The sequence below is a fragment of the Phycodurus eques genome, chromosome 2, assembly GCF_024500275.1.
Source record: "Phycodurus eques isolate BA_2022a chromosome 2, UOR_Pequ_1.1, whole genome shotgun sequence".
NCBI classification, from domain to species: domain Eukaryota; kingdom Metazoa; phylum Chordata; class Actinopteri; order Syngnathiformes; family Syngnathidae; genus Phycodurus; species Phycodurus eques.
Window position 1 is genome coordinate 41,988,204 of NC_084526.1, and position 13,965 is coordinate 42,002,168.

Below are 13,965 nucleotides of genomic sequence, written 5' to 3' on the forward strand. Positions count from 1 at the left end.
TTTTTTATTTACTCTTGTTTTAAACTTCTTTTAAACAGAGTAAGGGAGCTACATGTTTTCAGTTCATTATCATTATCATCCCACAAATTGACTCCTCTTGACATCTCTTTTTTATATTTCTTCTTGTCTTGGACTTTTTTTTTAAATACCCCCAAATTGTAACAACTCTCTCTAATTTCAAACAGACTCTAAGTACTGTGACAGAGTAAATTGTTGTGTATTTTGTTCATTACCTGTGCTGTTTTGAGTTCCATTGAGTCATAAAATCTTAATGTATTTTAGTTCATTAATAGTAGTAGTAGATCGTCTACGTAGCCAGCTCGATTTATAATTCTGATGGGGATTTGTATTATTTTTTTGGATAGTTTTTGGTTTAAAGATTGGGTGTGTGTTGATTTTACACGTTACCCCATATTTCCACAGAATAAATAATGTGGCAGTAGCAGTGAACAGTAACGTGCGTATTTTTAAAAATTGAAATAAAAGTTCGAAATAAATAAATAAATGTTTCTTGTCAACGTGTGCCAATCAATAAAGTTGTGCGTGTTTTGGTTCCCTGTGCGCCTGCGTCATTTCTGGAGCGACGCAAAAAATCGTAGCTAGCTGGCCTAAGCTAGCAGGTGCCTGGACATCAAAGCTCAATGGCTACCACGTAACCAAGTCAGATAAACACGGTTCTGAGTTCGGAACAGCTGCGCGACTATGGCGACCGGTGGTGGCGGCGGCTGCTCGGCGTCCAACCGTGACGTCCAAGAGTCCAACTCGGCTCAGGGCGGAGCTCCGGTAGCGCTCTCCAATGTGCCGACCGCCGCTCTCGGCCCGTCCGCCTCCCCGCCTGTGCTCGCCGTTCACCGGGAGCCCGGCGTGTACAACTGGCAGGCGACGAAGAGCTCCCTGATGGAGCGCTTCGCTTATCTTTTCAACAATGAACTGCTTAGCGACGTCAGGTTTGTGGTAGGCAAGGGCAGACAGGCGCAGAGGATACCGGCTCATAAGTTCGTCTTGGCGGCTGGCAGTGCCGTGTTTGATGCCATGTTCAACGGGGGGATGGCGACCGCCTCGGCCGAGATCGAGCTGCCCGACACCGAACCAGCAGCTTTCCTCTCGTTGCTCAGGTAGGTTGACACTTGGCACAGGTGGTGCTTACAGGGGCGTTCCCTGAAGCCCCATTCTCCCCACTGCCTGTCTCGACTAAATAACCAAGCTTTTGAACTGTATACTTCGAGGTTAAACAGATTTGACAGCAAAGTAGCCAGATAATCCGATGCACAATGGCAATGCCGAACCTCTGTTTTCAACCTCTTAAATGTGAAAAAGTTACGATTTGTTTAGTCCCCAGTGAAAGCAGGCAAAACAAGACATTTGTGGATATCAGCTTAGACAGAAAATGTAACATTTCCCCCTATTTTCTTCTAAGAATTAGAATTGTTCTATTGCCATTGTCAGTGAAAGTTACATTCAAAGTTACAGTCCGATGGTGCAACACGAAACATACATGGTAATAATAAGTTGAAGAAGGAACATAAACATTAGGCAATAAGCGTCAGGTGAAGGTGTCAAATTTCATCGGGTGATACGGGCTTATTTAGTGTTATAGCGTCTCGTGGGAAGAAGGGGAAAAAGCTGTTCATGTGCCGGGAGGTTCTCCTCCGATTGGACCGTAGCCGATCACTTTCTCAGCAGAGCATATACTGCGCTGCGGTCTGTGCCATTCGCTGGGCCACACGGTGATGGAGGAGGTGAGGATGGACTCGACGATGGTCGTGTAGAACTGCATCTTGGTTGGCAGATTGAGTTTCCTCAGCTGCTTGCAGGAAGAACATCGGTTCCCACCTGAAGCTCCGGTCGACGATGATGGTGGGGTCCACGATGGCGGAGTCTGTGAGGGTGAGGGGGCATCGTGGGGCTGTGACTTTAACTGAAGTCCACGATCATCTCCTTTGTTTTGTGGCTGTTGCTGTTGCACCAGCACACCAGCCCGTCCACTTCTCTCCTGTAGGCAGACTCGTCACCGTCCGAGATACGTCCGATGACCGCAAACTTGAACAGTTTTACGGATTGGTGGCTGGAGGTGTAGCATTTGGTGTACAGGGAGAAGAGCCAGGCGGAAAGTACACACCCCTGAGGGGATCCGGTTCTGATGGTCCGAGTGTTCGAGGCAGTCTTCCCCAGCTGCGTGTGCTTCTTCTGGCCCGTCTGGAAGTCTGTGTTCCACCCCCAGAGGGAGTCGGACACTTTGAAATTTGAAAGCCTCTGAAGCCCACCAAAACCTCAACATTTTAGACGAGTATCAATAATTGCAAAATATATACTGTACTTGATTTTTCGTACGGGGTATATTAACCCCACGATGCCCCTGATCATGAGCTACCATTTGTCAAGTCATTTATTTGACCAGCTGCCAAGGTGACAAAAGTACTCGAATGCTGTATTTATGTAGAATCAGAATCAATTTTATTTCCAGACACTAAAAACAGACTCTGGTAAAAGTAGATGTAGTGATTCAACTCATTTACTTAAGTAAACAAAACGAAAAATACAGAATCCAAGTACAAAAGAAAAAACATCGCTCACTACTTGAGGCCCCAAAAAAAACACTGAATACTGCCACCCAGTGTTCAAATAAACATATGCCAGGCAATGCCATATTGCGCCAGATAAGAGTTTATTGTCATTGGCCAGATTACAAGTACTGCGACAGCAAAATGTGGTTCAGGATCTAACCAGAAGTACAAAGAGACCAAAAATAGATATAAATATGAGTATGAGAAAAAGTAATAACCCAAGGCTGGATTAGAACCCTTGAATCTAAGATTAGGAGTCACAGAGCTTCTGAGTAATGGTTTTCTACGTTCTCTGAAGTTGGTGGTTTGAATCTGGTCTCCAGTCTTCCTGTAGAGTTTGCATGTTCACCCTGTGCTTGCGTGAGTTTTCTCCATGTAATCCATCTTCCTCCCACATTCCAAAAACATGCACGTTAAGTTATTTGAAGGCACTAAATTGTCCATAAGTGTGAATGTTTGTCTACGTGTGTGTGTGTGTGTGTGTGTGTGTGTGTGCGCGCCCTGTGATTGGGTAGCGACCAGTCCAGGATTCTACCTCGCCTCTCTGCTTAAATCAGCTGGGACGGGGTCCAGTGACTCCAATGCAGATAAGCATCAAAAATAAATTGATTGATTGATTGTATGTCCCATTGCATCACGATGAGTGGAAATAAGCAACTGTTGAACAATGACGTCGACGTCTGACCCAGCATTTACTGGCGGTTTTCAGTCGAGCCATGTCGTTTACACCTTCAGGATCAGTGAGCTCGCATGTTGCTCACAATGTTCTTCTAATTGGAAAGTCATCAGAGTGGACTTTGTTTATGTTCTCACTACGGGTCCACTGTCCAGCTGTGACTGGTATTAATGTGCCTGCGATGGGATGAAAGGAGAGCTTTGTAAGTGGTGTCATAGGCCACCCTCGTGTTAAGTGGCTGTGTTTCCACTTTGTAATCAATGGCCTCCATCACTATCACTTCACTGTCAAAACACCTGTCTTGTCAGTCCAGTCTGTCCTTGATTTGTTCCCAAAGACATGCAAGTCCTTCAGATTATATATAGGCAGCAAACTAGAGGTGTCACGATGAATCGATTCGTCAACACCTCATCGATCATCAAGTTAACCGACAACGATTTTGTTAATCAATGAATTGCTTAGCGATGGCGGTGACTGAAGAGGAAAGTATTAAAAAAAAAAAAGTAAAAGTTTGGGATCATTTCACACGCAAAAAGAAGACAACAAAGTGCAATATATTTACTGACAAGCAGAACTTACTCGCACACCAGCATGTGTTCGATCACCAACACACGATATTGGTGCTGGCTAATTTTAACCATTAGTTAGAATGTATACTTTAACACACTTCACACAAACGGTACACTTTCAATTGCTTCAGTGAACAAATGGTAACAAAATAATCACGCAATAAGCGTATTCATAGAACTGCTGCTACGGCCATAATCGACGCCCAGGCGGTCAACACGCAGACTGGCTCACGGTTAGCCAAGTAACAGCCAGCTGCCAACCTGAGCTTACGACTCCCAACTCGCTGACCCCCCACGTCGCTCACCTTATAAAGCCATACACACTCAAAGTCACAGATATTAGCGTGGAACGTGAGGATGGTGACCCCAAGTGGACGACAATAATACTTGCACCTCACGTGCACATTTTGTTGTTTGATAATGCAAAATTAATTATCCGATTAATATTTGATAGTTGCAGCCCTAATTCAAACTAAGATGGTACTTCATGCCCAGTGTTTTGTTCCAGTTGCAACACGAACACTTAGATTGGATCCGTGAGATGTTTGTGCACATTCATCACTGCAAAGTTGTCTCTGTTCTTTCGCACAGGTTCCTTTATTCAGACGACGTTCACATCGGTCCAGGGACTGTGATGTCCACTCTGAACATGGCGAAGAAATACGCTGTCCCCGCTCTGGCCACTCACTGCGTGGAGTTTGTCAGCAAGCACCTCAAAGCAGACAACGCATTAATGCTCCTCACGCAGGTCCTTGCTTTCACTTTCAGAATGCAGTCGTGACACATGACCGAGTTCAAAGTTTATTTTCGTATGTTTGCTCCCTTCAAGCACCGGTTATTCCAAATGGCAGTCTCACATGCTTATGAAGACAATTGAGCATTGCTATTTGAGAGGTGTATTTTCCTGAAAATTTGAGACAGATAGCTCATTTTATGACCTCTGGGACAGACTTGGAAAGATCCACCGTATTCCATTACATTGTCCATCCATCCATTCATTTTCTATACGACTTATCCTGTTCAGTGTCACGGAGACCTGGAAACTCTCCCGATTTTGGGCAAAAGGTGAATTACATTTTGTCAGTCAATCACAGGGTAGGTACGTACAATAGAGACAGACAACCATTCACAGCGTCACTGAGTGGGAACTGAACTCCGTCGCATTGTCTTTATTGCTACTCTTTCTCTTCAAGACTAAAACGACGTGACCTAAAACGTCCTCTGTCATGTATTGTTTATCAAGTGTTTTCATTTCGAGTATGCATACATTTATACAAACCGTAAATTGTTTTCGAATGCTTGAATTGAAACGTAGAAAGGGTATGAACCCTGAGTACAATTTCAACCGGACTGGTTAATTATCAAAAGCATGATCATGTTTTGTTGTGTTTACAGTTTAGAATTTTGATGTATCGGAAAAGATGATCGTAAACAAATGCATTGTATGATGCTCTTGTGTTTACAGGCAAGGTTGTTTGATTACCCTCAGATTGCCAGTCTCTGCCTAGACGCTATAGACAAAAGCACTACAGAGGCAATAAATGCGGAGGGGTTCACTGATATTGACCTTGGTAAGCGAGCCTTCGACCAAAATAACGTTTCCATAACTGTTGCTTGTTCTGGGCTAAGTTACTGATTATTTTATGTGCCGTAGACACTCTTTGTGCAGTCCTTGAACGAGACACACTGAGCATCAGGGAGAACCGTCTCTTTGGGGCTGTGGTACGCTGGGCTGAAGCTGAGTGTAGCAGACAACAGCTTCCAGCCACCTCGGAGAACTTGCAGAAGGTACTAGGAAAAGCCCTCCCGCTTATCCGCTACCCCCTCATGAGTGTTGAGAAGTTTCCTCCAGGTAAGCACAGTACATACTCACTGGCTATTATTTGGTGCACACACATACAATCTAATGATCCAATATGAGATCTGTATTTAAAAAAAAAAATGTAATAATAATAATAATCTGTCCTTACAAAGACAATACAGTGAGAGGAACCGAGCCCTGCCGCGAATAGCCCAAAAAAAAAAAAAAAAAACACCTGAAACTGACTTAAACCCCAAAATGTTTAAAAGTGCCGATATTAGTTGTTCTCAAACTTTTTACACCAAGTACTACCTTAAAAATTACTTAGCTCTCGTAGTACCGCAATCATGACCAACAAAATACAATAGCATAGTAAAGGTGTTAGTAAGTGTCCATCCAAAATGAAACCGGTTTTATTCCTACGAAGTGTATTTAATATTTAGGCCACTGTATCATCATGTGCAGCTGGAACATTAACACTGCACTCAATTATCGGAAAATAATAAACAGTACCTAAAATAAATTAATACAAATAAACATTGTATCTGAATAAAAATTCAAAAACAAATGGTTCTTAAAAAAGACATGCAAATCCACTAAAAACTTACATACCACTGAACTGTATTTGGGCAGGGATTCTTTTGCATCCCATTATGGCGAGCCCATGGACCACTAGTGGTACTTGTACCTAACTTTGAGAAACATCTTGATAGTCAGGACCATAAATATACCACAAACCAAAAAATTTTATCATTTCAAATTCATCTTACAACATTACCCTTGCAAAAAAAATAGATTACAGATAATATAATTAAAAAACAAAATACAAAATTGCGCCAGAAGTGTATGTGTATATCCTATCTTCTTCCGCAAACAGCCTCGGTGAAATTTAGCTCCTCCCTGACATACAAAGGTGTGTCATACTTCACCAATGTGCTGCAGTGTTCCACTGCTATTCAAGGCGGTGTGGACCGAACCCTTTCCACAAATAGTGAAAATCTGGGAGTAATTGACGCCCCAATGAAGCTCCTCAACTCACTTCGACAACCTTGGCACCAAGATGCCAGAAGGATTGTGCCAGAGTACAGTAATACTTTGTGTTCCAGATGAAAAAAAAAATGAATATGTGAATACTCACAAGCAGAGGTTTAATAAGAAAATTGAAAAATATATCAAAGTATTGATCATATTCCTGATGTGTCTACACTTCCCCAAACGCACAAACCAGTTTGAAAACCACTATTTCTTGTGCAACAGGGTCTGCCCGGTTTGGAACTGTGCTCGAACAAGCGGTAGTAAAACTGTTTTTGCACTTTACCCAGCAAACCCAAAACCACGGGCCAGCAACATTGACAGGCCCCGCTGCTGCCTCCGCGGAGAGGAATGCAGCGTTAATAGATTCCAGCATGTTGAGAGTCGATGGGGCTACAGCGGTACCAGTGACAGAATCAGGTGAGACGACGACACGGTTGGCCTAATAAATGCGAACTTGACCCGGTAATCGCTCTCTGTCTCTGTATGTAGATTCAACGTCAGTCGACGAATCTCCATAGTGGGTTTTGGTCTGTATGGTTCCATCCATGGACACACGGACTATCAGGTCAACATACAGGTAACTCCTCTTGTGTTTGTAACGTGATGTCATTGGCATGTCACACGATACAGCTGTAATGTCGTCATTGACAATGTTACGCTTCCTGCAGTCTAGAGTCTTTCAGTCTTTATTACCGCTACAATTTTCAGTATGCATTACATAGTGCCCTAAATAACCCGCAATGGAACGTCTCACCTTTGATAAACATAACTATTCCAGTCATAAAAGAGCCCTGCTGACGATGATGTCAAATGTCGAGTGTGTTCTTGCCGAGTGAGTGAGTGCTAATTAAATGTCATGTTTTTCTTCTCATACGCAGTCTCAGTTGTACCGCTTTAGTTTGAAAATAGTGCATATGCAATGCACAAGGTAATTTTTTTTGAAAGATTTTACTTTCCACAAACTCGTTGAGATTGAATCAATCACTCCATTTTGCCTCAGTTGATTTCTTGATAATAGATTAACATGCCCATCCCTTTACTGTAATATAGTTTTTAAGGATGCACCTCAAGAAATTGAAAACATTTTCAATTCCCTCTTAATTTCAGGTCCAGAACATCAAATTTCCGAATGTTACAGTTTGTTACACTTGGGTTGGAACACTCACATATTCACAGTTTGGCATTTGCAAAATCGCCTCTTGGCGGATATTGTCCACCATTTGCTGAAAAGCTCTCATATTCACTGTTTTTTACACTAACGTCAAAGCAATAAGTGTTGCTTTGGCGCCATCTAGTGGCTTCTTGTTGCCAAGGAGGAGAATTGAGACGCTTCATTAAGGCTTTGATACACGCAAGGATTTTTCAAATCTTAAAAAGTATTTTTTTTTCTGTGACAAACCCCACACATGAAGATTTAAAAAAAAAATGTGTCATTTAACAGTTTTGGTCGTACTGTGTGTGATAATCTCAACACGGAACGGCGCACACACACACACACACACACACGCACACACACACAAAGGTTCTGCTCCGCCGCCGCACTATAAACAGTTCCTCCAAGGCAGAAATCCCACGGAATCACGTGGTCTAAAAAAAAACGAAGAAAAACACACAAAAACGAATACTGAAACTAATTAAAAAATAAACTAAAACAAAGTATTTTTTGGGGGGAAAAAAAAAACAAAAACTAGCAAACCCACCTCTCAGAACTAATTAAAACTAACTGAATTTGAATACAAACTAACTATATAAAATCGTACAAGTAACCCAATTTTTTGCTTTGACTTGTGGGCAAAAACTTGATTCAAGCGCTGTATGGTGGCAGTGAACTCAATTCAATTTTAGCGGATCGTGATCAAATACATGTGATACACTCCCCCCAGGTGGCCAAGGTGCACACACCAAAAGGAGCAGCACAATGTCCCTTGAATTGAAGCACAAATTGTGACAAAAACTGTTTCATTGAGGCTGGAACACATTGAAGGCATTTCCATTCATTCGTTTTTTGAAGATAATGGAGAATGACAAACACCTCACTGTGGGCCAGAACGACACAGGATTCAGTTGTGACGGCACGTCAAACACCTTCAGAGTAATGTTCACCGAGCCTGTGGAAATCCTTCCTAACGTCAGCTATACAGCATGCGCCACCTTAAAGGTCAAATGGCTTTCAAACATCAACTTTCAACTCGCAAACAACCGGTGAGGATTCATCATGTTTGCTCAATTTTTTTTTAAATGTAGGGACCTGACTCCCACTACGGCACGAAGGGCTTGAAGAAAGTCACCCAGGAGTCAGCAACCGGGACTAAGACAACATTTGTCTTCTTCAAATCCCCCGGAAACAACAATGGTACCTCGGTGGAGGACGGCCAGATACCAGAGATCATCTATTATACCTAGATTGACGCAGAAAGACATCGCATCACTTTAAGTTGTTTTATGCTTCACAATCCCAGGGAATGAACACTGAGTGGCAGCTTGTTTATATGCTAAAAACCCAGACACAAGGATTGTTACAAGCGGCAGAGGTGTTTAAAAAAAAAAAAAAAAGAATAATAATAATAAATAAAAGACACTTTCTGCTTCAATTGTATTCGATGTAAATATGTAAATTATGAGACGAAGCAAATGTCCTCCATCGGGGTAATCGAGATTGAAGAGGTCGGTCGAATTATTTTCCCCACAAGCTGCTAGTGCTCGTGTGAGTCTTGCATTACTCAAACCTTCGGAGTCAACTGCCAATTGTCAACGATGCCACAGTTTCGGTCTTTATGGAAAGCCGTTTGAGCTCGAGGTCGACATCCTTTGTCCTTATAAGACAATTTAGTGCACTAGTAGAACGACAAGAGCACACTAGTAGAATGACAGTCTTAAGATGCGTACTGGTATGCACTTTGTCCACACTAGGGCAACTACCGTTACTAGTGAGGCTACACTATGCACTAGTTGACAGCTGAGTTCTACGAGGAAAATTCTAGTAGTTAACAGCCCGTCACTAGTAGTACAAGTCGTGTGCAGATGTCATATAGTGTACAGTTTTGCCTGAGTAGTAGTAACACCTACCGACTAGTGTGCGGAAATGTCACAGTCGTGAAAGGCATTCGTGTAAAAACGTTACTAGTAAGACAGTCGTTCTACTAATGCTTGGAATTGTCTTACTAGGGAGGACAAAGAGGATACTAGTACATTGACCTTAAGTTGAATATGGAATAAATGCTCAAATGGCTTTTCATAAATCTTTGCTGAAGCATTTACAGAAATTGACAGTATACGCAAATGTACTGGTCGGCTGTTTCCATCACAGTTTTTGTTTGTGTGTAATGTAACGTTGTCATTGGTACCTGCTGTAATTCATACATGTTTGCTCGGCACTTCATTGAAATTCAAAGAACATCTTCAGTTCATATTACAGATAGAAGACATTTCCGAACTCCCAGTGAGGTCACCGTTGGATACATCTTTTGTATTATACATATTCATTTTTCATTACAGACACGCTCATCTGTCAAGTAGCCAAAAGGCAAGGCCCAGAGTGCAGTACACAACTGATCATAATGTGTCAAATTTACGTAATCCTTGCAGTTTTTCAAGAAAACTTGTATTACCTTGGTGGTACAAAATATGTTGGCCATGTCAGGCTATGTAAATGTATGCATTATTATACATTTCTTGCAACATTGATGCTTATCGTTGTATAAATAAAATAAAAAGGTTGTTTAACAAATCACTCTTGGTCAATAAAGCACACTTCCAGTGGCGGTTTCTGGGATGTGCGGCTGCACGGCTTTGCCGGTTTTTTATGGGGAATTTGCCCCCGCACCCCATTTGGAGTCGACCTCTGTAGAATAGATGCAAGAGGTGATGTATATGCGGGTGAGGAAAAGATCAAAACCAACAGAGGACTAATTTTGAAAGAAAAATAAAAGGAGGACAAATAAGCTATGGATGCAGGTATCAGAATCAGAATCATCTTTATTTGCCAAGTATGTCCAAACACCACACAAGGAATTTGTCTCCGGTAGTCGGAGCCGCTCTAGTACGACAACAGACAGTCAAGTGACAGAGAACACTTTTGAGACATAAAGACATTGACAGAAAAAAAAACAAAAAAAAAAAAACAGTCACTGAGCAATAAAGGGTTGCTAGTTATCTGGTAATGCCGGTAATTTTTTTAAAAATTTATTTTATTTTTTTGACAATTGTTCAAGAAGATGCTGAGTCCTCTATCACTGAGAGCAGTTCAAATGACTAATATTGCGATAGTCCGGAGCAATGACCGTTGCGCAAAGGGCGCCGAGACTTCAAGCGAGTCGTGCGATAGTCTGGGACAATGTTGATTGTGCAAATGTTGCAGATACTCCTCAGTCAGTGTGCAAATGGGGCAGATGCTACTCTGGCGTGAGTGGCCAGTATTGGTCAGCAACAACATATATGCAAATAGTGCAGCGTGGCGAGACTACGACAGTGAGTTGCACGAGTAATGTCGAATTGGCCCGACAGAAATGCGAGAGACTGTAATTCCCAGGAACTTGAAGGTCTCGACGGTTGACGCAAGGTAGCTGGACGGCGTGAGGGGCCGCTGTGGCGAAGGATGCCTCCTGAAGTCCCCGATCATCTCTACAGTCTTGAGCGTTATGAAGACTGCTTTATCCTTAATGACTGCCTTTGAATGAGATAGTCCTGTATCAGGTGCGTCAAACCCATTTTTGTCACGGCCCACATTGCACTTAGGGTTGCCTTTAGAGGACTTATGTCTGTGAAACCCGATAAATGTTGAATTGACTCATATTACACACAACAAATTGATGGATAATTAGTTTTGAAATCAGAGGTCAAAGATAATAGTTTGTTCAGCTATTGCGCAAGTTAAAAGGGGGCTGGTAACAAAAACATACTTTTGCAATAGCTGAAAATGTATTCAATATAACCGTTTGGAAATGTTGGTGCAGATTTTAGCGGCAATCATGGAAGTTGGCACACGAGTTGCTTTTGCGGGCCACATGGAATGATCGCCCCCGGCCGGGCCTTGAGTTTGACACCCGTGCTATCGCTGCGCAGGTATCCGTTTGTCATCCAGAAATTGAATCTTCACAGTGGCGCTTAATCTAAGCGTCACTGTTGTGTTCAAGTATTCGTTTTTAAACATTGACACAAAGTGATAGGCTGCTCAATTTGGCCTGGGCCCCATCTAATGTCCTGCAGCGCATGTTCAGAAGGTTCCCTGTGTGACGTGCGTTTCTTTCCAGCACCGGCAACATGCAGGGACACGTTGCGGCGTGTGCGTGTGTCCAGCTGGGGACAGTTATGCAATCACTATTTGAATGATGTCGGACTGACTGCTAATTAATTAACGTCTAAACATACTCTATAGAGAGCTCTGTGGCTCTGGAGCTGCTGACTACTGTAGAACTTGTGAAGCTTGTTACTGTAACTCCAAACTGAGAAATATAAAGTAGATGTAATAAGTAATAATAAATAATAAATGTCAACTCAAGACGTTGACATTTTATTAGAATAAGTAAATGGATGTGGTCATAGCCAGGAAACATTCTCCACTTCTCCATTTCAGATTCGGTTTAATATCATTTTTTTAAATCAGCGTTTTTTTGGTATGATTTTGTGCCTATGGCTTCCTTGCAATTGCTCATACATTTAGTTTTATCGCAGACATTTGAAATAGAATTACCGGACCTCTTCGCGTACAACCCTGCTAAAATTTTGGGAAATCTAGAGGGCGAGATAAAAAGGGAGTTACATGACTCAGCAGAAATGACATCATCAAAATCATTGCTCTGACCGCAGGTAGATCTCTTCCATTATTCATATTCTCATATTATCAGTAAAAGACATTAATATCCAAGTGTTTCTTTGATTCATTGCGTAGCCAGGTTTGTGCTTGACCAGTTAGCGTAGCTGCTAACACTATTTAGTCTTGACCACATACTGTTAACATCTGCATTTATTTGCAACCCTGTTACTGTAATTAGTGATACCTAAACTAATAAAATGCACCCTTATTATTATCAATTAAAATGTACTTTTATTTCAGTGTCAAGGAGTTATTCAGAGACATTTTGTTTCCGTGACATGGTTGGTTGCACCAAACACAGCAAAATGTATGATAAGGCAAAAAAAAAAAAAAAAAATCGAATTTAAAGTGTACCGGTTGATGATTGACCTGGACGAATAAAATGATATAATGGTTTATTACCCGTTTTTCTTGAAAACAAAAACAACTCTAAAATAAATGGTCAATTTAAAAAAAAAAACTGGCCAAATTTTCCTCCAATTCCGGAATGACCCATGCAGTGTGCGTATTCTGCATGTCCCCGCTAGATATAATCAGACTAACAAGCAGAGAGCACTGTCTTTGCACGGATGACCTGAGCGTCTCCATGATTAACTTATAAAGTGCAGTCACGTGAGCCAAGGAATAAAATGCATCCTCTTATGTCCGACAGTATGGAGTGTGTATATCCTTGCAACTACTCGCGCTTCTATACATCTTCTCTAGCAGGCTCCGGGGCGTTTAATTCAGTAGCGAGACTACTTTTCTATTCACACGTCACAAGCTGCGTGAACACTGCACTGGCCTGGGCCAACCGTAGCCCCCCTTGCACTTTCCAACACCAGATGTAGGTCGCGGAGTGCTGCAGGGGCTGCGGGATTGTGTGTGTGACTTTAGACATGGGTTGGGGAGAGACTGACGATTGTAGTCTCCACCAAGGACACGGCCCCCCAGCGCACTGTCTCCGCGGCTGTCACTTTGCATCATTCCAAACGGGCCACGCCAAGTCTGACAGGCTGCCAGACAGGCCGAGGGGATGGTCACGGCTCCTTTCGCTACCGCCGTTGCTCTCTCGACTGTTTTCCCTCGCGGTGCGCTCGCCACCTCGCGTAACGCATTAACAACGTACTAATTAAAATGTAATGGACATTGAATGGGGTCACAAGTGCCTTTCTGACAAGTAAGTGGTTGTGTCACAGCTTCCAAGACGAGAATTTCTCCACACTCGGACAACTTTGAGACGTCTGTCATTAGTACTACTAGTCGCGTGCAGACCGACCTCAACTAGTGCATGGTTTTGCCTTATTAGTATTAGTAGTTGTCCTACTAGTGAGGACAAATTCTATTAAATAAATGCTCAAATGGCTTTATGGAAAGCTGTTTGAGCGTTTATCGAGTTATCCTTGATGTCCGGCTTAAGGTGCATGTACTAGTATGGTCTTTGACGTCACTAGTAAGAAGATTCAAAAGAGGTGTGTGTTGTCAACAAAGTTATGGCTCGTAATTCGAAAAAAAGGTTGGGGCACAGG

General features: G+C 42.4%; 1 protein-coding gene across 2 annotated transcripts; it reads left to right on the forward strand.

Annotated features, from left to right (window-relative positions):
• Positions 1-564: 564 nt before the first annotated feature.
• LOC133399323 (BTB/POZ domain-containing protein 1-like) lies at positions 565-10,380 on the forward strand. Of its 2 annotated transcripts, XM_061670814.1 has the most exons (8): positions 565-1,115; positions 4,401-4,557; positions 5,275-5,380; positions 5,464-5,661; positions 6,933-7,062; positions 7,135-7,222; positions 8,657-8,803; positions 8,890-10,379. In XM_061670814.1, the coding sequence occupies exons 1-8, from the start codon at positions 703-705 to the stop codon at positions 9,046-9,048; spliced, it is 1,398 nt and encodes a 465-aa protein (XP_061526798.1). In that variant the 5' UTR covers positions 565-702; the 3' UTR covers positions 9,049-10,379. The 2 variants fall into 2 exon arrangements, with proteins under 2 accessions (XP_061526798.1, XP_061526799.1); XM_061670815.1 differs by lacking the exon at positions 8,657-8,803 and having other exon boundaries at positions 8,890-10,380.
• Positions 10,381-13,965: the final 3,585 nt, after the last annotated feature.

What these genes read in the sequence shown, in the direction of transcription:
- LOC133399323 (XM_061670814.1), top strand. Translation starts at nt 703, where the DNA reads ATGGCGACCGGTGGTGGCGGCGGCTGCTCGGCGTCCAACCGTGACGTC. An exon ending in GCTTTCCTCTCGTTGCTCAG is followed by an intron (nt 1,116 to 4,400) that starts GTAGGTTGACAC and finishes TCTTTCGCACAG; the next exon opens with GTTCCTTTATTCAGACGACG. An exon ending in GGTACCAGTGACAGAATCAG is followed by an intron (nt 7,063 to 7,134) that starts GTGAGACGACGA and finishes CTCTGTATGTAG; the next exon opens with ATTCAACGTCAGTCGACGAA.